Below are 23,318 nucleotides of genomic sequence, written 5' to 3'. Positions count from 1 at the left end.
ATTTAAGAGGTGGTGGTGGAATTTGGATATTCATGATACTCATCTGGGATGGTCAGCTGGTTGAAGTATGTTGACTTCACCAAAGTTTGGACGTTCTCTGTAAGGCTATAAAGGACAATCCTTCCCTTTCTCACATATAATCCACAACCACCAACTAAGCACCTTCCTGAGTGGCATATAGTGCCGGAGAAATGCACCCAATGGTGATGGGCCGGGCTCATTCTCCCAGTAGATTACCTCCCCGCTCCCCCTCCTGGGTACGACCTGGTTAACCCTGTGGTTTCAATACATATCAAAACGGACAGTGTCCTGTATGGATCCTCTCTCAACACCAGATTCGAAAAGGTGCTAAGCTTTGTTCAAAAACCTGTCTTGCTTAAACACCTGGTTCTCTTTCAGCCTTCCGATGGTGTGTCAGCCCTTCTAATAAAGCCTTGTTCACACACTTATTTCTCTGTCAAACATTTTATTTGGTTTTCTGTGGTCTGAATATCCAGTTGGAAACTGCAGAGAAGGGCTCTTCTACTCTCTAGAGAGGCACACTTCCAGGGACACTTACCCGATAACTAGGAAGTTGCCACCCTGGAGCCCTTATCAAGGGATCCACTCAGATTATAAGCTCAGAACCCATCGCTGGCCCAAAATGGTTTTGTGCCTGAGGCTGAACATCCAAATGGCTCCCCACCCCCCGGCCCCTCACTAATTAACATGGGGCCCAATTCACCATGAGGTTATCCGATGCAAGCCCCACTTGAATGAACTACACCATGTCACATTGGATGGTGCCCCATGGGTCAGATCTGTCTGCCTCACACCTTGCCAGCCTAAACAGTGCCTAACGTTCACTGCTGGAGGCTGCACCCACAACCTCCTGCTTCACTCAGTGGCTGCCTCCGCCAGATCTGTCTGAGAGTGGCGGCACTTGTTGCTTGTCTCAGAGCTCAGCTTCACTGGCCCAACAAAAGTTTCAGAGAGATTTCTTGTAGCATCACAGTCTTTTGGTTTTCACTTGGGCTTGATTTGGCTGGTTTAGGTTCAAGAGACGTCTTTGGGAAGGTGCCAGCCCAAAGTCCATGCCACTGATGTCTCTGCAATGTAATACGCCAGTACAGAAGTGGCAGTGGGCGCATTTCCAACTCCAAAGCGGCCTTTCCAGCTCTACCCTGTGCACTAACTCCCCACCCTACCCCAATTTACAATTCCACCCATATCTAAATGCCACAGGATTTATAGTGTCTCCAGTTATGATCTTTTTAAAAAATGAAGAAACACCCCCCCACCCCCACCCCCACCAGTCACCAAGGGTTCTGGTCTGTGGAGTGCAACATGTCATGCACCCTCCGTCGACGTCTGAAATTTACTGTGCTGTCTCCTTTTTACAACAAAAGGTTCATTTAAACCTCCAGGTCCTTTAAGGGGGCAGGGGGCGGAATGTGTTCTCTGTGTCAGACCTCAACAGGTTCAAGCTGATTGAGGTGAACCCGCATGAGCTGGATGCTATTGAGAATCTTCTTCTGATGACCAACCAGGCTGATACCAATGCGCTGGATGTCCCTGCAAATGAAAATGAGGAAGATCTTAGATGGGGCCCCTGTTGTTTGCACTGACAAACTCAACTACATTCTTACATGGCACTTCCCAGTACCTGACTGCCTTACAACAGACACACGGAGCCACAGAAGTTGCCACAAATGTTAACTTCTAAGGTGGAAGACCCAGCTATGGGATATTAAGAATCAGGATTTTCCATGAATAGATTTGGAATCAAATGGAACTGAACAGATTTTGTACCCAAAGTGGTCTGTTATCTGTGGTCTTTCCACACATGCTGTCCATCTGATTTCAGTTAAAACTGACCTAGTGTTTTTAAACTTAAAAAACAGATCTCCTTGAACACAGAAAATTAGCATGTCTGGGAGAAGTGTTCTAGCTTTTCTATGTAGTTTTCTACATGTAGGATCCCCCCCCCCCGCCCCCATGAGGAAGGAATAGGCAACTCCTCACATGTACTCTAAAAGTAATACCATCCAGGAACAGTTTTACTGCATGATGGTTGCCCAGAAAAATGTGGCCTAGTTAATCCATAGCGATGCTTCTATGTTCCTAACTGCTTGTTTGTATCTTTTGCCCCTCCTCCCTTTTGGGACATCTTCAGGCATTACGTTTTCTGGGCATTCACCAAAATTTGCAGTGTGTGACAGAGATACACATGGATTTGCTGGGACATGTATCATGCAAGTATACAACTCAGAGGGCCAAGACTGCTGCAGCTCCTGATCAAGTGTATATGCGATGTTGCTCTTACTCTAGAGTCATGCGTGAGATGACATCAAACGTGGTCAGGCCAGCCTGGTCAAAGTTCTCCTTGTAGCGGCCCATTTTAATGGCATCCAGCCACTCGTGGGCATTGGTGAGTGACGGAAAATCGGGGGGCGAGTTGCTCAGCAGGTGCTGGGATGGTCTGTCAGGGAAGAAACCAGAATGCTTGAAATGAGCACAAGAAAATGCTGATGTGTCAGCCAGAGGTGGAGGATGTGTGTCTTCAGGAATGCGAAGGACACACACCACGGAGTCACAGCGAGCTCTGCAGGGCAGGATGACAAAGTATCCCTGAGGGTTTGGGGTGTCCTCTGTTTGTGCTTGACGTGTTGATGGTTTTGTTGCCACAGGTATACTGGTATACCTGTGGCAAGCACGACAGCTGCATATTTTGTGAACTGGTGCTGTGCTGATATTTTCTATCTCTTTTTTTTAACCATTCAGGGTCGGGGAGGGAAGGCTGAAAAGAAACCACGTATGAAACTGTGGGCACGGTGTGAGAATTTTAGGAGAAATTCTCAGGGTGCGGGCTTTGGGACGTACCTCGCTGTTGCCGTGTCCTGTGCCCTACACGGGCAAAAGCTCCTCTCTCGCTGCACAGGCAGGGAGAGTGCTTGGCGAATGCAGGCACGCCAGCTGCCCGTCACTGCCCCTGCGCTTTCAACGGCCCCCCTTCGAAGGCTGCTGCCACGTCCCTCCTGGCCGTGGAAAGAAGTGGCTTGGCAAGCACAGGCTGCACCAGCTGATGGCTGATGCACCCTGCACTTGCAAAGCTTCACTTCTTCTTCCCTTGCCAGAAAGGCTGCCTGTGGGGCAGCTGAAAGCCAGGTGAAGTTAAAAGAACATCTTAACCCCGGGGGGAAAAAGCAGCCTGGCTTTCAGGAGCTCCACAGGCAACCTCCCCAGGGTCTTGGCATGCCTGGATGACCACCTTAAGTCATGATGTCCTCCCCTGGGCATATCCAGGAAGCATGGGAAGTTGGGCCAAGTGGCAAATCACTGACACTGGGGAAAGATCATGTTCATTTTTTAAAAAAAGCTTAAAGAAAGAACACCGCCACCCCCGGCCACCTCAAAAAGTCTTTGAGGACAGGAAGTGCCCCCCCACCTGAAATCTTCCAAGAAATTATTCCCCCAGTCACAAGAAACAGAAAAATGTCTTCCTTTATCACAGGAGGCCAAGAGTTCCAAATGGGGTTCAGCACAGCACTAATATGAATTGGCCCTCAAAGGAATCAAAAGCCCACACCCAGAGAAGCCCTGCAGGCTCCAATTTTTTCCAATTTCCCACATTTTCTGCTTTACCCATCTTACAATTTGACCTGTAAACAAACAGGTCTGCATTGGATCAGTTTGAATGAAGTATACACAACTGAGGATTCTTCTCCTCTCCTTGGCTTGTGAAACCCATGGGGAAATCCCTCCATGCTAACAGGAAGCATTTCCTTCCTCCGTTCTGAGGACATCTAATCCTGGCTGAATCTACCCCCAGGGACCTCCTCTGTGCTGACACCAAGCATCTGGCTCTGTAAAGCTGGGAAAGGCACATGGGAACACAGGCATTTCCAAGTACATCCTTACCAGCTTTTGCTGAGGAGACTCCCCGCCCCCCTCAACCCCTTCCACCGCCCCCCACCCCCGAGGCAGACCCTTCTTGGCCCATTTCACCCCTTCTGATCCATTCTTCGGACTCTGGGATCTAGCCCAACAGCCACACCTTGTGGTTGTTGTGGATCTAGCCACACCTCCCACAAACCACGGCCTTCAGGGATTCTGCTTGCCCGACATCCCTCTAAATTTCACCAGGCCCTGGGTGGCCTGCACTCTGCTGGTTTGCTTAACAGGCCCAGAATCAGAAATCTTGCACTGTAATAATAGAGCATAATAACAACAGAGCTGGTGTCATGTAACACCAAACAGTGTGGGCTATGAGCCAGAAGATCCCTGGTTTAATCTCACTTTAGGCAATATGGTCCTGCTATTGCACATGATATGCTTTGGAAAAGTGCTATATTGATGCAATGTGTTATTTTTTATTATTACATCAGCTTTTTTTCAGGCTATCATGAGGCTAAGGCTTTTTTGGAACATGCATGAAAATGATATAGCCTGGATTTCTTGATGAAAATTTGTTTTTGTTCAGAGGAGGCTCCAGACTCCAGGTCAATCTATGAACTGGGTATCAGTCACCTCCCAGTTCCAAACCACAACCCTTCACTCCTTCCCTTGGGCTTGTGGACCACGCCCATCCAAGGTGCTTTCCCACAGCTGCGGCCCACCTGCTGTTCCCTGTGCCAGTAGCTTTGAGGGCGGACGGCTTGCGGATCATCTTGTCCAGAGCATTGACAATCTGCTCAAATTTGGGTCTCTGGACCCGTTCTTTCTGCCAACAGTCCAGCATCAGCAAGTGCAAGACAGTGGGACAGTCTGGGGGAGGCGGCAGGCGATAGTCCTGGTCAATAGCATTGATTACCTGCAATGAAAGAAGGGATGTATCAAGAGACAGTCCCACTGGAGCATGTATAAACGTCTCTCACCAACAAGTATCTGGATCAGAGCATGGGGTTACTCCAAGAGAGAGGTTTACTCCATGTTAGAACTTACATCCTGATTGGACATGTCCCAATAGGGCCTCTCGCCATAGGACATGACCTCCCACATTACAATGCCATAGCTCCAGACGTCGCTTGAGGATGTGAACTTGCGATACTGGATAGCTTCTGGGGCAGTCCACCGAATGGGGATCTTGCCACCCTAGAGAATAAAGAGAGAGGAAAAAGTAGTGAGCAGGAATATCCACCAACAAAAAAGAAGGGTGTTGAAGTCACATTAAGCCTTGTCATTTCTGAGTAAAGACAAGAAACATTATACGAATGGCAGAAGCAGCTTGATAGTGCTTTCTCTGTCCCCAAAACATATACATTCTTTCAGTCCTGGGGTGAATTTTGAAAAAGGTGGTACTATACGTTTTTGGCATGGTTTCAGGCTCTAACAGAAAAGCCAAATCCTCCTCTGACACAGAGTATGTTAAAATACATCCGTCCTACCAATCATGAGAGCAAGTTTAGATTTTTTTTTTTTAAAGAGCAGAATGAAGGGCCAATTCACTTGCTAGTCCAATGCTGAACTTCTTTACATATGGTTACACACGATCTGAGGACAACCCAGGAGTGTGCTGCGCCTCAGCTAGTTGCCTTTAAAATTCCTCCACCTGAGGACGAATCCCCAATTTTGCTTTGGATTTCGTTCTAGGTGGGAGCTTGATGGCAACTCTAGAGTTTATTTTGCAACATCTGGTCTTGGCAGAACACAAATGGGCTCCTCTAGGGCTTGTCTGCCTGAGTATTCCAGGGCTTTGCAAAAGATTGCTTCCTGAGCAAGAACTCACCAAGGCCCCCGTATAGGTTGGGTTTGAAGCATCATCTTCCAAGAACCTTGACAAGCCGAAATCCGACACCTTGCAAACCAGGTTGCTGTTGACCAGGATATTGCGGGCAGCCAGATCCCGATGGACGTAATTCATGTCTGAGAGGTAGCGCATGCCAGCGGCTATGCCCCGCAGCATGCCCACTAGCTGCAGCACACTGAACTGCCCTTCCTTCTGCTGCGAGTGGCACACACAAGAGAGAGGGGCATCAGGGAAAGAGTAACAAGGATGTTTTCCAGTCACTTGCCCATAACGGTAGCATGGCCAGAGGAGGAGATCACTGGGGTGACTGAAGAATATAATCCTAAACAATGACAGCTCAGCACAAGAATTACCCCAGGAATTACATTTCTTTTTTCATCTCAACAAAACAAACAGTCAGCTGGACAACGATGTACAAGACAGGAAACGCCCAAGGAGGCTATTTGTAAGCAAACTATTTGTCTGAAGAAGAAAAGAGATGAACCCAGAACTAAGGCTTAGTTCTCCCTGAAGCCTGTTTTGCAGATGGAGCTCCCTAGACTGAATGCTCCTCTGTACAAAATAACCCTTCAACATACAAAACTGGCATATTATGGAGAAGGATTGTAATGTGCCTTGTGCTAGACAGATTCGTTTTCTACGTGGAGGGAATACTTTTGTATGGAGGAGCATTCAGTCATGTAAGCCCGCACCTGCATTCTGAAGTGGTACCACTGCCAGACACAGACAGGACCATCTCAGGGAGAATTAGGACAAAGATGCTGGAAAAAAAACACCCTGGCAAATAAATATAAACACGGAAGGGTCAGGAATGTTAAATGGTTGGAGAAGGCTAGGAAGAGACTCAATTTATAGGCAATGGCAAGGAGGCAGTATCGTCTGAAAAGGCAAATAAAAGTTATGAGCTTTTAGCAACGTTATTAAACCAAGACAAATAGAAGACATTAATACCTTCTAGTAAAAAGGGGAATAGGGACCAATTTACTACTACCCAACAAGAAATCAGTTGTGAATTTAAGAATTCCTGTCAACAACTATACACTTCAGAAAGTCCAGTATGACATCATTTTTACAAACAGCAGCAATATGCAAAACATGACCTCAGGGAGAACTGAGTGTAACCCTTTGTTAAAAGTCCAATATTAGAAGTAGTGATGGAGTCACTTAGCATTTAAAATATTAAAAAGCTTCTGGCTTAAATGGATCGCCAGCTGGATTCTATAAGAAATGTTCTGGCATTATTGCTAAACCACCACTTGATGTTATAAATGGGTTTTTAACTACAAGGGATTTTCCCAGAATCCCACAAAAATGGTCATTATCCTCAAATCCAGTAAGGGTTCAGACTCAACATCCTCCTACCAGCTGATTTTGTAATTGAATTAAGATCTTTAGATCACTTCCACAATATTGCTAATTGTTTAAATTCCTCCATAGCTGATTCTCAATAAATAAATAATTCTCTGCAGACCAGATTGGACTTATTCAAGGCAGGTTAATGAATGATAATTTTACATGTGTTATTGGCACTCTCCTTCAAGTTAAGGCTAAATCCCACTTACATGTTTAATTCTTGGGACACAGAAAGTGCTTTTCAAGAGGAGTAGTTTTCAGCCTTTTCTGACCTGGTATTTCAGAACCCACTTATTAACTTCTTATCACATATCTGTATGGTGGTAGTGCTGCTGTTACCATCCAGCTTAGGTCAGGCTGTAACCCAGTAGTACGTCCTGACCCAACAACTGAAGACCAGTGCTCCCGTGTGTATTGGTTTTTGTGTAAAATTTGTATGTGGCTGAAACAGATTTATATATCTGTTTCTGATACCTTTAATTTGGGGGATAGGAGCTATTCAGGCTTGTCCCTTAGTCTCCTCTTTTGTCTGGTCTGCCATTTTCTATTCTGGTCAGAAGTAATGAAACTAGGCTTGACTCCTAAACACATGTAGGGCACAATCCCATACACGTTTAAGACAGAAAAACGTCCTACAACTCCCAGCATTCCCCAGCCAGCATTTTTCTATCTAAAAATGAGGAAGATTGTGCACTTACAGATTCATCCCCCAGATCTACTGTCTAGAAGTAGCTAGGGTAGGATGGAAGTGTCCCTCTGCCAGCTGAGACTTCCCACTGGTATGCCCCAGTATGCTTGCAGAAAGCTATTGCCAGTGTTAGGCCCCAAAGCAGGGCATTCTGGGAGCAGGTCAGAGGTGGCCTTGGATCCATGGCACCTTTGTTCACCCAGGAGGCCTCAGGATCAGGTCCCTCAGCTATGCCAGCCTGGATCCAATGTTAACCAATGGGAGAAGGAAAGAACCACTAGCGAAGGAAAAACTAGGCAAGCTCCCCCCCACCCCCGTGACTGGAGTGAACTGACAGGGCTTTGGAAAGAGCAGACAATCTGCCACTTCGCTCCCCCACCCCCCACTACATTTAGGTTTGCGCTGTTACTAGGCTCCATTGCACAAAGTGACACTTATTTCCAAGTAAACATGCACAGGACTGCGCTGCTAGAAAAGGAGTTGACACAGAACAGCATATACACTCTCTATTAGGGAAGGATGTGGTCTTTGTGAATTCCCGTATAAATGGATCTGGTCTGATCTGCTGGACTAATATGAACTGGAGCTAGTTATCCATTGGTTTTTGCACTTCCCAAAATTTTTGACACAGTTCTCGGCTCAAGAATCATATCAACATATGTTTTCAAATGTGCATTTTGAGAGAAAAATGTTTATAAATATGTATGTATTATACATATTTAAATGAAAATTTTCGTGTGTGTGTGTGTGTGTGTGTTGCAATCACAGACAAATGTGGAAATGGGACAGAACAGACTCACAGATGAATACATGCAGAAGTGACACAGACCAGAAATGGACAGATTCTCTGATCCCTATGCCAACGATGTGGACTCAGTATTGATGAGCCCAGAAGTTCGTCACACCTGCCTTCTTCTCACCTCTGCCCAAATTATTTAGCCATCCTTCAAACCATGTGACACCCTTTGCTCAAATCCCTAAATTGGCCTCTCGTCTTCTTCTGCAGCCAACTCTAATGCATTTAAAGTTCTCCACATCATTGCCCCATCCAGTCTCTATGACCTTACTTCCCGCTGTATCCATGCCTGTGATCTTTGCTCCCTCTACTCCACTATTTCCTCCAGCCTGGAAGCCTCCTTTCCTCTTAAAAATCTCCCTTCAGTCTCTGTTGCTTCCTGCTATGCCTGGGACTCTCTTGCAAAACACCTGCGTGGTGCCACCTCCCACTCCCTTCAAGCCCTTCTTCAAAGCCCTCCTCTTCTATGGCTCAACCCCTTAGTTCTCCTCCGCACGTGCACATGCATTTGCTCATATCCATCCCCCATATCTCCCTTCCCTCCCTTTGTTTTCTCCCCTACTAGCCAGGCCCCTTTCTCTGTAATTTACGTTGCTCTGTATGATGCCAAGAACACCTATGGTGCTATATAAATGGTGAACAATACTGATGACCCCCCTTCTGCCGCATGAGGTGGCACAGCGCACAAACAGGGTTCTGTCCACAGTCCACAGGACGGACCAGCCCCTGCTGGGCCACAAGCCCGTATACAGCCTCGTCTGCTTTGCCACACCTCCAGAGACCCAATCTTGAGGCAGGGGGGATGAAAATGGACATGCAAAATGACAAGGCGGAGGGAGACGAGAGAGGCAGGCTTGGCTTGGGGAGGCGAGATCGCAGTACCCGCAGGAAGGAATCCAGAGAGCCATTCTCCATGAACTCCGTGACAATCATGACGGGGCGGCTCTTGGTGACCACGCCCTCCAGGCGGATGACATTCGGGTGCTCAAACTGTCCCATGATGCTGGCTTCGCTGAGGAATTCCCGGCGCTGCTCATCCGTGTATCCTGCCTTCAGGGTCTTAATAGCCACTGTGTACTCTCGCTTCCCTGGAGGCTTCAGGCGCCCGAAGCAGACCTCTCCAAACTCTCCTGCCAAGGGTGGGGGCGGAAAAGATGCCATGTCAGATGGGGGAGGAGCACCCGCTTGCTCCAGTTTAAACCAGGAGCCACAAAGACACTGAACAAGTACCTGCCCACCGCACTTCGTGAGACCGTGGGCTCTCTTCTCTTTCTTTATCGCTGGAGTCAGTTTGATTTACAAAGGTTGCTAGGGGACTGGAAACAAAGCCCTGTGAGGAGAGGCTGAATGAACTGGGCATGCTTGGTCTTGAGAAGAGAAGCCTGAGGGGAGATAGGATAGCGCTTTTCAAGTACTTGAAAGGCTGTCACAGAGAGGAAGGCCAGCATCTCTTCTCCATCATCCCAGAGTGCAGGACACGGAATCATGGGCTCAAGTTACAGGAAGCCAGATTCCGGCTGAACATCAGGAAAAACGTCCTGACTGTTAGAGCAATACGACAATGGAACCAATTACCTAGGGAGGTGGTGGGCTCTCCCACACTGGAGGCGTTCAAGATGAGGCTGGACAGCCATCTTTCAGGGATGCTCTGACTTGGATTCCTGCATTGAGCAGGGGGTTGGACTCGATGGCCTTGTAGGCCCCTTGCAACCCTGCTATTCTATGATTCTCTATTCTCGCCCAAGAAGCTCAGGGCAGAGCACTTTATCCTCCTCACAACCCCCTTTTGTGAGGTAGGTTAAGACGACTGGCCAAAGTGGTCACCCAGTCAACTTTGAAGTGGACTGAGGATTTGAGCCCAGGCCTCACTGATCTAGGCCAAACACTCTAACCACTATACCAGCAGTTTGGACTCTGCTCTATCCAAAGGCCTCAAGCAACAGTTTCATGGGGGGGGGGGAGGATCTGGGGCTGTGGCAACTAAATACCCTGCTGGGAGACCCTGCAGTAAAGCTATCAGTGGTAGGAATGCTACTAGTCCAATCATGGAAGGTTACTCCACTGTCAGGAAGGAAGGAAGGAAGTTAGAGAGTGAGCAGCTGGACCCAGCCTTGAGTTCAAGCCCCATGTAAGTTTGGTGCACATCAGTACTCCTTGCATGGTCTTAACAAGTCCTTGCCTTAAGATGGTTCTTATACCTGCACATCAAGGGTGGGAACCTTGTGGCCCTCCAAACATTTGGGCCTACAACTCCCATCAGCCCTAGCCAGCATGGCCAATGGTGAGGGATGATTGGAGTTGTAACCCCTCCCAAATCTGGAGGGCCACAAGTTGCCCACCCCCGCTGTACATAATTCTCTTGCTCGGTTGTGCCACCAGTAGCCTGTCCTTCTTCCTCTGCCACATGGTTTGAGTAATCACCCAGGTTCTACAGTGGCATGGGATTGATGCTCCTTCAGGTGCATGGATGAATGGGGTGTAGTCTTCTCCCTGCTCAGACAGGAGCAGGTGGACTGTTGGAGGAATATGGTGGAGTTCATGCAGCAGCAGCAGCATCCTCTCTTGCTGTCTCAAAGGACATAAAGGGAGTGTTTGGGGCCTGGTAATGCACCCTCTTTAATCCCTTCAACATGCAAAGTGAGGCCTACTCTGTGAAGATGCTGAAATGAAGCCTTACTGAGGTGCTGTTACCAAGAATGGCCTGGGGCCAAATCCATATCAGTTGGAGGACCACAGTGCACTTGAATGTTGTCAAGGTGAGAAAATGACTAAGCTGGCCCAAGCAGGAGGTTAGAGCTGGAGAGTCACAAAGGGAGAGTTAAGGTTGCTTGAGGCTCTAAATCATGTCTACACTGCAAAAGGGGACTGGAACGTGATGGGACAGATGAAATGGGGAATAGTTCCCTTGTTACCTGATCCAATGACCTCCTCGATCTTGACAAAAGACACATCAATTTCCTTGGCAAATTCCCGGATGGCTTCGTTGGGGTCTTCGTAGGTGGAAGGGTCAATGTAGTATTTGACCCCAAGGCCTGAGGGAGAAGCGAGACTCCAGAGTCAGCAACACAGCTGACCCTGAAGGGAAGACAGCCAATGAGAGAGAGCGGCGCCACGCCCTCACTTACCCCGTGTGGTGATGTATTGTTGTAGGCGGTCAGTGTAGGGCGTCTCTCGCCTCTTACTGTGGAGGAAGAAAAGGTAAAAGTAAAAAGAGGATGACTTTCCCATATCCGTCATTCCAAAAAGTCTATTATAGAGCTGGGAAAAGGTACAGAGATGGGCACCCAAAAAAGTCAAGAGGCTGGAGCACCTACATGACAAGGAAATGCATTTGGGGCTTTTCAGTTTAGGGGGCGGAAGTTTACTACCAACCAAACCTATGCATTTCGTGCACTGGCAGGGGGCTGGACTAGATTTCCTTTGAGGTCCCTTCCAATTCTTTGATTCTAAGCTGTGGCTTTGGCCACTAGCTTAGATTACCATTGCAGGAAATAGAATGCTGAACTACATTGACCTTTGGTCTAATCCAGCAGGGATCTTATGATGTTCTGAAGTACTGGATGAATACATCTGTATAGAGCAAAACAGTTCTTGCCAATTCCACTGGGAGTTTATCTGATAACCAAATGTAACTTAGGGCTGGTCTGGTGTACACTTTCCACTACCAAAGCTTTAGGCTTTTTGTAGATGTGATGCTCAGCAACAGGTATCCCATTATATCCTGAAGACAATTTCTGACAATATTCTGGATAACATGGCATACAGCATAGCCTATAATTCAACTTTCAGCAACATATTCTCTGATATGTTTCTGGAAGTCCCTTTGGACATGACGTTGAATGCATTGGGCAGAGCACTGTATGTTCCAAACCCCAGTTTCAAAAGAGGCAAATGCATCCAGCTGGAGATTCTGTGTGCTTACGAAGCCCCTACACTAGACTGAATATGAAGATTGGGGTTTGGGTCTAGAAGAAAAATAGTAACATATTTGCACTGTAGTCAGGAACCATTTGGCTCTGCTCTCAAAGTTTCCCTAGCCTGCTTGTGCTCTTTTGCTATTTTATTATACTTTTGACATGCCTTTAGGTTGATCTCCAGTATCCTTTTACACAGGCTAGTAGCAGCGATATCCTGAAATCTGAGGACCCCTTGACGCAGGGCTTCCTGCCACATTTATCCAGTTACAGGCAAATCTGTGTGTGAGGCAAGAGAAGAATGGTACACACATGCACACACGCACACATGCACCCAAACACACACATACAGGCGTTAGGTTATCAGTCTTTGGGTCTGCCTCGCATGACATCCACAGAAAGAAGAGATGGCAAACTATCTCTCCCGGTGGAAGCCTAGGACACACACACAGCAGGATCTCCACTGGAGAACAGTTGTTGTCCATCGCGTTAGCTGCCCCCTTGCATGTGGTGCTGGTGCACGTTGCTGCACAAAGATCTCTACTGGGTGGGGACAGAAAACTCACCTCTTGAAGACGATGGCAAGGATGGCAATAGCAGCAATTACAAGGAAGGCCAGACCACCCAGTGCTGAACCTACAATAAGGGGCAGTCGGTCCTGTACCATCTCAGAGCGCTCACCTGTCAAAAGAGACAGCCTACGTTTTCTTCTCATCCAGAGATCTCCCACACCACCAACAAGACCCTGGTGAAGCATTTACATCTGTACACACCTTCCCAACCTGTTGCCAGGAGCTCCAGGGCTAGACCCAGGAACGTTTGGAGCTCCTCTCTATGTGGTGAGCCACCTGGAGTAGTAGGGCAGAAGGTTCCTTGGTTATGCAGTGCTCTTGGGTTCTGGGTGACTCTGACCACAAAGGACAGCCCATTAGCTTTGCCATACCTGGTAGGGCCATAAAGGCTTTCAGGTCAGGGTCAGGCTTTGCCTGGCCAACAAGCCACTGTGACTCTGCCTATCTGGCTCCAAGCTCTGCTGTGGTCTGACTCTATTGCCTGCCCAAGTGTGGGTCTGCCCATTCAGGTCCCCCATTCCCCCCCCCACACACACACACGTACTGTGCCTCCTAGTTTAAGTCTGCCCACAGCCCAGCACCCTGACACCTATGTTCTTATCAATTTAGGGCACAATCCTATGCATGTTTAGGCAGAAAAAAACCCTACAACTTCCAGCATTCCCCAGCAAGCAAGGTTAGCTGGGGAATGCTGAGAATTGTAGGATTTTTTTCTGTCTAAATATGCATAGGATTGTGCCCTTAGTTTGCCATAGCCTCCCTCCAACCCATGGCCACCACCACATTGGGGCTTGGGTACCTTCAGCCACTTGCAGGAGCCGCCTGGGGTAGAAAATCCACTCTCCCACTGACGAATATGGTCACAATCCACCAGAGCTCTCTCCTGCACACACCTCACTGAAATTATGATGATGTCTATGAAGGAGAGCTTTTTGGTGGCTTGTGCCTTGGATGCATAAGGGTCTGTGAATACTGAAATGAGGCAGCCTTTGACTCTACGCACCCATGAGTGGGGTCAAGGCATGTGTTTGCCTGTGAGGTATGTGAATGTTGTAAAATTTTATGATACATGAGCAAGAGGGTGATAAAAGAGAGAAAGCTATCAATTGTGCAGGTGAGTATGAACATGAGAGAAATGTATGGGTAACTCTAGGTTTGAAAGTTCATAAAGGTCACTCACCTCCCACCAGGGTCTGGAAATACATCTTTCCGCTGTATGGCCCATAACCCACTGCTGTCCGGGCTCGTACCTGGAAGGCATATATCTTCCCTGGGCTCAGATTGGAGATAGTGGCCATATTAGTCTCACTAGTTAGGGTGAATGAATTGTCCTCATCTTCTGACTAGGAATCAACAGTCAGTCAAGAGAAGCCAATTAACACAATTCTACTTCCTCTTCCTCAGCAATGCTTCCCTCCAAGACGCATCAATGGTCTCCCTGTACAGCGGAGATAAAGCACCCCACCCTGCAACTTCTGATCTAATATCTGGGATCATCAAATGCCTCTGCCTTGACTCTTCTATTCTGAAGCGAAGACAGTTGGCTAATGGCAAAACAAAGAATGATTTGTGTAAGAGAAGGAAAGAAAGTTCTCATTGCTAAATTCTGCAAGAATTGCTCAACTCTCTCACTCTACTATGTTGAATCCTCAACATTAGGAAGCACTCAATCATTGCTGTCTCAGCCTCTTTTTCTTAAGGGTCTGTTCCTACATTACTTCAGTGGAGAGGAAGCAATTGCTTTCTATACCATTTTGATAACATGAAAACGCTGAAATAAAAATGTGGTAGGAGCGGACTACTAGGGTTGACAGAGAAATCTGCAATGGAACCAAGTGAATTTGGATTTTTATGAATCAGATCTGCAGCATCTGCAGCGGACCAGCTTTTCCCCTGTTGGGCTGTTTTTCCAGACTGTTTTTCTAACCTTCAGGAAAAAAAACGCAATAAAAAAAAAAACGGCCAAAAATGTGCATTTCCCCCATAGGTTAAAGTGTGGAAATGCATATTTTGAGGGGATTTGCACGTTTTGTGGGAATTTGCACATTTTTGCATGTGCAGTTTTGCGTGAATTTGGAAACTAAAAAAATCCAATTCTGTCAATGGGCAGATGACATAACAGAAGGCAGCTGACAACCTGCGAAACACAGACGGAGCAGATTTTACGCAATCTGTACATCCCTACTGACTACACTGCTACCTCCCACACCAGTGCTGTACAGTGCCCTGCTCAGGAAATGAGGCTGTTCTGGTGCGGGAAGCTACTGCAGGTTCTTTCCAGTTTTGTTCATTTCTGGAATGATGTGGGAAGAAGCCATTGGCAGTAGCTTCCACCCCACTGAGGTAACATAGGAACATGGTCCTTTAGACAAAAAGGCCTCACTCCTGTTCTGGTGGAGAGCTCACGCCTTGGTTCTACCAGGATAAGAGAAGCTACAGCAGATCCATACCATAAACCTGAACTGCTTTTAAATCCACATGTTTTCCCACTCCCACCGCCATGGAATCCTGGGAACTATAGTCTGAAAATTTAGTCAGAGATATGTAACCTCCTTTACAGTCCCAAAGGGTTTCTTGATGGGAAGTCCTGACTGTTCAATTTGTTTAAATTTACAGTGTAGACTGGCACAGACATGGAAAATCTTAAAAGTAAAACACAACAGTCAAATCCTAGTTTTTAACCCTGGTCTCTTCTCACTATTTTGTCACTTAATTGGCCTCTTCTGGTCCAGCTGCATCTCCCCTTCCCCCCAAAGCCCAGGCTGACATTCAAGTTCTCACACAAAATAGATCCTCCCCCTAACCACAACTTACTTTGTCAAAATAGCGCAGTTGATAGTCCAAGATGATCCCATTGGGTTGGTCTGGCTGTGGCCAGGACAAAGTGATGCTGCTAGTTGTGCGGCTCACCTGATGCATCATAGGAACAGCAGAAGGGACTGCAATGAGAGAAAGTAAGAAAACAAGAGACAAAGACGTATTAGGGACAGGAGGAATGTGGGGAATGTACAGCAATGTGCCTGCTTGCATTTCAACCTTGCTTTGTTGTCATCAGATCTGGTTGGCATACAATAACTCTTTAACAGCACGTAGTAACGCTGCTCGAGATGGTGCATCACTACAGTTACCTGGTTTTATGAGGCTCAAACTGACTGCTGGGGGAAAAGGCTGGGCAAAGGTGGACCTTAGTGGAGCCTGGTCGGGCAGAGGACAGCCCCTGGCAGGTCAGAGGAGCCTGGCTGTGCCTGGTGTCTCAGAGCGGAGCCTGATGGAGCAAATAGCAGAAGCTCTCAGGTCAAGCACGGAATAGCCTGCCCTGGCCTGATACTGGCCCCTCATTCTGTGAACGTACTCTTTCCCCTGAAGACCCTCCTTCTGAGGCTAAAAGCCTGAAACATTAGGTCAACCTTTCAGCCCTTGCAAGCCTGGGCACCACCAAAAATCTCAAGAGCCACCTGATAGCAACACAGAACATGCAAATCTGCAGGTGAATTTTACACTAGCTGCAAACTTATGCGCAACTGATCCATGAGGTGTCTGCCATGCCAAAGAAAGGCAGTATTTTGTCCCAATGCTGATATCCAATTGAGCGGTGAGATCCAAACAGCAGGTGAATGCGATTCCTCTTGAAGTGGCATTACCAGGTCATCCTGCCCAATGTTGCTCTTGGTTTTAGAAGTGCAGTGTCTCTTACAGTTGTGGCTGGAAACAGGTATTTGGGACGTGCACTGCTGCCTTTTGCACTTGCAAAGTAACACAGAAGCAGGGAACGGCCACCTCTACTCTCTGTTGAGATGTCCCTCCGCATCCAAAGGCAACTCGTGCCTTGCTCCTCAGGAAAGATGTGCAAAGTCTCCTTCGGATGTTCTACTGCATTCACGTACTGCATTCATAACAAGTAAGTTATGTATCTGCTTCTTGGAGCTCCTTGTAATGCCCAATGCTGCTCTCAGATGCTGCACTTTCTCCTTGTGGAACTCTCACTGCTTAGGTGAACATCAGCCCAAACCTTCAAGGTTTCAAAAACATTGCAGGACTTCGGGAATTTTCACACATCAATCTTAAATCACCTTTCCTGTCCTTTCCTTTATTACATTTCTATACCACCCAAAGCCAAAGCTCTCTGGGTGGTTCACAAAAATCGAAACCCTAAAAATACAATGTAACAATATAATGTAAAACTATTTGCATGTAAAAATCTAAAACAATTTTGCACAATCAACAAAAAAATCCCAGGACCCATCAAAAATCTTATCATATGATGCCACATGGCTTAAATCCCTTTTCACGTTCTGTTTATGTGAATGTCTGATCCTCATTAAAGCAGGATATTTACATCAGGGAGAAAGCCATGTGTAATTCATATTGGTATTCTGACCAATGGCAATTTTACGTTCACATTATAAACCATTAAAAAAAAACACCTTGCTGCAAGCCTCTGGCATGAACGTATCCTTTGTTTAATTTGAGGAGGCTGTTGAGGATTAGGCTGCCTGATGCAGGTTGTTCCCTCTTTTCCCTTTACTGTGTATTGTCATATTTGGTTCTGAGAGCTGATGTAGCATAGTGGCCAAGAGCATGAGCCATGAGTTGAAAAATCTATGGTTCAAATCTTACCACAGCCACACATGAAGCATCATTAGATATCCTAAGGAAAGCTACTATTGTGTCAGCCTCAGCCTCCGCCTCCATTCGTAAAATGTGAATAACCCAAGCCTATAAAGTGATCTGAAAACCTGAAGTACAGTATATCAATATGAAGTATTATTAGTCATTCAGTTTGTTTGAGATTACTGATTATTTGTGATTTTATTTAACAGTTTGTTGTAAGGTTTTTAATTATTTGTCTACTATAAGCAGCCTAGAGCTTGTCTATCATATTTGTAACCTACCCTTTCTCCAAGGAGCTCAGCCCAGCATACATGGTGTGTTTCTTCCCCAACCCCATATCTGCACCACCACCCTGTGAGGTAGAGTAGGCTGAGAGATAACAACTGACCCAGGGTTATTCAGGGATCTTTATGTCCAAGTGGGGACTTGGAACCTGGGCCTTCCTGGGCTCAGAGCTCTATCCACTACATTCACACTTTCAGTGGAACAGGTGAAGTATAAATGTAATAAAGAAATGCAAAATATTTCAACTATCTTCCAGTTTTTCCTTGTATCAAGCTATATAGGTACTATTCCCTGTTTTGTGTTCCTGTCTTTCGGTTTTCACTTCCCGTAGGGGTCTTCCTTCAGACATTGACTGATTCTATTTACTCAGGGAGTCCACATAAACTAATTGTTTCTGACAGACAGCTCAAAAAGAAAATGATGTAGAGTTGGTGGTAGCCTGAGAGGAGCTGGTTGCTGTTTTGAGGGGGCTGCGGGGGGTGGGGGAGCATTTTAACATCCAGGTCAGGTGAGTACATGAAGAAGCACTGTGGAATGTTTTGAAGAAATGAACTGAATGCTAGAGAAATGGTCAGAGACGCTTCCTCGCATGACCTGAAATGTCTCAATCCACGTGGTTTTAATTTTTGTGAACCGCCCAGAGCTTTGGCTATTTGGCAGTATATAAATGAATGAATGAATGAATGAATGAATGGTCTGATCCAGCAAGAACCACCTTACAGTCTTATATGTTTACGTCACTGGTTACACAGTAGGGATTTTTTTGGTAATGTCTGATGTTGCAAGCAGAAAAAGGAAGCTGGTTTTGGCTGCTGGATATAGATAATAGTGTTTCCTTGACCTGCTCCCTACCAGCCTTACCCAAACCAACACTCGGTAGGAAGGTGAGCACGTCTGGGGATGGCAGAAGAAATGGTAAAAACAAGGACACTAAGAAAAAGGCAAATGCTAGGAACCTACATATGAATACCAGTGGCCACACAGTCCTGGATGGTGCACAGGGACAGGATGGAGAAGACCTACAGCACCGCATGATTAGTGTGCTACAGAAAAGTCCATGGCTTTGATCCTCAGAGCACTGAACCTCTGCCAAATCCACAACTTGTAGTTAAGAAAGGTTGTGTTGGACCTGAAAATGTTTGAGGATTGCATTGCCAGCCTCCTGGGATCATCTAACACAGCAGCTTTCAAACTTTCTATCTGCAGGAAACGCGTTCCATATTGACTTACCTGCTGCGGAATTCATGCACATCTACCACGAAACCCACAAAAATGCTGTAGATATGTATGTGAGCCCATCAGGAGTGTTCTAAGGAAGGCTTTCAATCCATGAAAGTTGCCAACCTACCATACTGGGCCTGGCTGTTGCTCTGTGTCAGTTTTCCCCAATCCAGTGCCCTCCAGATAGGTTGGACTACAATTCCTATAATCCCAGCCAGGAGCTATAGTCCAACCCATCTGGAGGGTGCTGGGTTGGGGGAGAGTGCTGGGTTGGGGGAGGCTGCTCTGTGTGAATGTATAGTTTGTCCTGGGTTGCAAGCTTTCTTTCAGGGAAACATAAACTTCCAAAGAACCACAGGATTCCCTGGAACACAGTTTGAAACCACTGATCTAATATTTCCCAGCTGCAACAAAACTCATATTGATGGAAAATGAGGATGCCCAAGATGGAATCACTGAAGAAAAATAGAATTATATCACTTCCCTGTGCTTTCATTACATCTTCCACAAAATTCTGGAGACTGGGGTCAATGAGGCTACTTGCGTAACTAAAATTAAGGTTGGACTAACTGGCAAACTAGGGCCAGTGTGAAACCTGTGACCACCTGGGCCAGTTGGTAAACATCTGGCACAGTAAGGAAGTCACCAAGGACTCTGCTTCCTTCTCAGCACTGAGAAACATAAAAGCATTGAGGGTGGTGGGTTTTTTCATATAAAACAAAAGAACATTATTCAGGGAGAAGCAAATCAGAGGCTTTAACCAGCTTAGGCCAGCAGGAACCAGTTTCACATAATGTAAATCAAACAAAAATAGGAGGGAATAATAATACTGGAATATTCTACATTACTCCTTGTTCCTTCTGTTCTTCACAACTCCAAGAAATTTAAAAAGAAAGAAAATCACTATCACTGAGACAGAAAACACTTCTGCTACAACTACTATAGCATTTTATACCCAAGGCACTTATAGTCTGAACTGCGTAAGATAAAAGTGTGCACACAGGATGAACCCTCATGAATACACTTCAACATTTGCAGACCTTGGCTTAGTTCAAATGTGGCATTACATGAATGATGGTTGAATCTGCATGCTTCTTCCTGTCCTTTCCCTCACACCCTCCTGCATTTCCTCTTTTGGGGTAATCCATAGGTTGCTGTTAAGTCCAAACTAGGCAAACTATGGCTTGTGTAAACCATGTTTGCCTGCAAACTAGAACTGGAAACCATGAAATCCTTTAGGTAGGACTGTGAATTCTGGACTTCACCACTTCAGGCTCCTATGTTAGCTACACTAAACCAGTCTCCCTGATGTGATAGTTTACTACATGCAGCAACAAGCTTTTTATGTGGGGGAGCATTCAAAAATATGACGTCCTCCCTGTACACATGTCTGCATTAGCAATGTGAAACAGCATTCTAACCAGCATAGGTTGCATACGTTCACCTTACAAAGCTGATGGAAGAAAAAGCCACGTATGAAAATGCCTTTCAGGTCATCTCACGCTAATGTGCCCAAGCTCAACAAAGGCTCAGTTCAGATGTGACACCAAACCATGGTTTGGCATTATGAGAATGAGCCTTGGGCAGTCCCTTTCCCTCCCCTGTCACAGCCCCACTTTTTCACAATAAGCCATAGTCTGTCTTTACAATCAGACTAGACAAACTGCCTACAAACCAGAATTGGAAACTATGTTTTTTAATTGTTCAGTGTATGATTTCTGTTGTTAAGCCACCTTGAGCTCCCAGGAGTTAAGTTGGGATATAAAAGTTTTGAAACAAAAAATAAATACTACCTCATTTGGTCTAATTGTGCAATGTCTTTAATTTAATTTTCACACACACACACACACACACACACACACACTTCTAGCTCAAAACCAGAAGTGTGTGCATACAGGAGGAGGCTGGTGTGCAAATGACAGCAATTAGGTGGATATAGTTAGCAAGGAGCATCAAAGGAGTAGTAAAAATTGGGCACATTAGCGTGAGGGGATCAAGGCGGTGGTGAACGCTTCCCTTGAGGAGGGAGTGATGCCATCAGCCCTCAAGGAGGCAGTGATAAGACCACTCTTAAAGAAGCCCTCCTTGGATCCTCAAGTTTTGAACAACTTTTGCCCAGTCTCAAATCTGCCATTTTTGGGCAAGGTGATTGAGCGGGTGGTGGCGGTACAGTTGAAGGCACACTTGGAAGAAACTGATTATCTAGACCCATTTCAGTCGGGCTTCAGGCCTGGGCACGGGACAGAAACGGCCTTGGTCGCCTTGGTAGATGATATGAGGAGGGCTCTGGATAGGGGTGAATGCTCCTTCCTTGTTCTCCTCGACCTCTCAGCGGCTTTCGATACCGTTGACCACGGTATCCTCCTGGACCGCCTGGAGGGGTTGGGCATTGGGGACACTGTATTGCGGTGGTTCCGGTCCTTCCTCTCCGCAGGTACCAGAGGGTAGCACTGGGAGAGGAGGTTTCGGACCCGTGGCCACTTACTTGTGGGGTGCCACAGGGTTCCATCCTCTCCGCGATGCTATTTAACATCTATGTGAAGCCGCTGGGGGCTATCATCAGGAGGTTTGGGGTGCAGTGTCATCAATATGCGGATGACACACAGCTCTACCTCTCGTTTAAATCTTCACCAAGGTTGGCCGTAGAATCCCTGTCCAAATGTCTGGAGATGGTGAGTGGCTGGATGGGGAGGAATAGGCTGAAGCTGAACCCTGACAAGACCGAGGTACTTTTGGTGGGAGACAAGAGGAGGCTGGGGGATGTTGACCTGGTGTTGAATGGGGTACGGCTACCCTTGAAAGACCAGGTCTGCAGCCTGGGGGTCATTTTGGACTCCCAGCTGTCCATGGAGGCTCAGGTGTCAGCTGTGAGCTGGACAGCGCTGTATCAACTCCATCTGATACGGCGGCTGCGCCCCTTCCTTCCCGACCATCTGCTCCCATCGGTAGTACATGCCCTGGTCTCCTCTCGTTTAGACTACTGTAATGCGCTCTACGTGGGGTTACCCTTGAAGACGGTTCGGAAACTGCAGCTGGTACAGAACGCGGCGGCTCGCCTGATTAAAGGCAGCCGCCGGCGAGATCACATCACTCCAGTGCTGAAGGAGTTGCACTGGTTACCAGTTGTTTTCCGGGCCAAATTCAAGGTGTTGGTTTTGACCTTTAATACCCTATATGGTTCCGGCCCAGCCTATCTTAAGGAGCGCCTCCAGCAGCACCAGACAGGCCGCTTAACAAGATCAGCTTCGGATGGCCTTCTCTCTGTCCCATCAGCCAGGACAGCTAGACTGGTGGGGACGAGGGAGAGGGCCTTTTCTGTGGTGGCCCCCACTCTGTGGAACTCCCTCCCTAGGGAACTCCGTCATGCCCCCTCTTTAATGAGCTTCCGTCATGCATTAAAAACGTGGCTGTTCAGGCAGGCATTTGGGGTGGGTTAGGGTATTTTAGAAAATGTTTTTATTGTAGAATTTTATTGTTTTAAACTGTTTTTATTGTATGTAGTACATCGCCCAGAGTGGCTGGGTGACCAGCCAGATGGGTGATTAATAAATTTAATAATAAATAAAAATAAAAATAAATAAAAACAAGTCCAAAGGAAGGGATGTAGGAAAAAGCAGTCCCTGCGCAGAATAGATTTTGAAACGGATTCTCCCTAACATTTGGGGAAGGGCTGTAGCTCAGTGGTAGAACATATACTTTGCATTCAGAAGGTCCCACATACAATTCCTGGCATCTCCAGGGAGGTGTGGGAAAGACCCTTGTCTGAAACCAGGGAGACCAGCTGCCAATCTGCGTAGACAATATTGAGCAAGCTGGACCAATGGCCTGGCTCGTGTAAGGCAGCTTCCTGTGTTCCCCTGAGCCAACTTTTAAAAGTTTGCAGCTTATGGTGGTACTCTTGTAACCACTTCTAAATGTGCCATACCTGAGCATACACCTATTTGCTTTCACCACTACTTCAGGGTGCACCCCTCAGATTCATGAGATAGAATAGAATCATAGAATCATAGAATAGTAGGGTTGGAAGGGGCCTACAAGGCCATCGAGTCCAACCCCCTGCTCAATGCAGGAATCCAAGTCAGAGCATCCCTGACAAATGGCTGTCCAGCCTCGTCTTGAAGGCCTCCAGTGTGGGAGAGCCCACCACCTC

At 46.8% G+C, this 23,318-nt stretch overlaps 1 protein-coding gene across 2 annotated transcripts in view; it reads right to left on the bottom strand.

Moving 5' to 3' along the window:
* Positions 1 to 452: 452 nt before the first annotated feature.
* LOC146352883 (ephrin type-B receptor 5) overlaps positions 453 to 23,318 on the bottom strand; it is a 182,390-nt gene continuing 159,524 nt past the window's right edge. For both annotated transcript variants that reach the window (XM_084835088.1, XM_084835089.1), the window contains 11 exons: positions 15,866 to 15,990; positions 14,232 to 14,394; positions 13,046 to 13,160; positions 11,691 to 11,746; positions 11,478 to 11,597; positions 9,448 to 9,695; positions 5,708 to 5,923; positions 4,924 to 5,073; positions 4,599 to 4,792; positions 2,306 to 2,461; positions 453 to 1,554 (listed from right to left, as the gene is read on the bottom strand). In XM_084835088.1, coding sequence (XP_084691214.1) covers positions 1,446 to 1,554; positions 2,306 to 2,461; positions 4,599 to 4,792; positions 4,924 to 5,073; positions 5,708 to 5,923; positions 9,448 to 9,695; positions 11,478 to 11,597; positions 11,691 to 11,746; positions 13,046 to 13,160; positions 14,232 to 14,394; positions 15,866 to 15,990 — 1,652 coding nt within the window. In that variant the 3' untranslated portion in view covers positions 453 to 1,445. The remainder of the gene's footprint in view (positions 1,555 to 2,305; positions 2,462 to 4,598; positions 4,793 to 4,923; positions 5,074 to 5,707; positions 5,924 to 9,447; positions 9,696 to 11,477; positions 11,598 to 11,690; positions 11,747 to 13,045; positions 13,161 to 14,231; positions 14,395 to 15,865; positions 15,991 to 23,318) is intronic.

This window comes from Heloderma suspectum, chromosome 2 (assembly GCF_057233095.1).
Source record: "Heloderma suspectum isolate Gila_16-S chromosome 2, 16-S_ref, whole genome shotgun sequence".
NCBI lineage: Eukaryota > Metazoa > Chordata > Lepidosauria > Squamata > Helodermatidae > Heloderma > Heloderma suspectum.
Note: the sequence above shows the minus strand (reverse complement) of the source record. Positions and strands in the feature narration are given on the sequence as shown.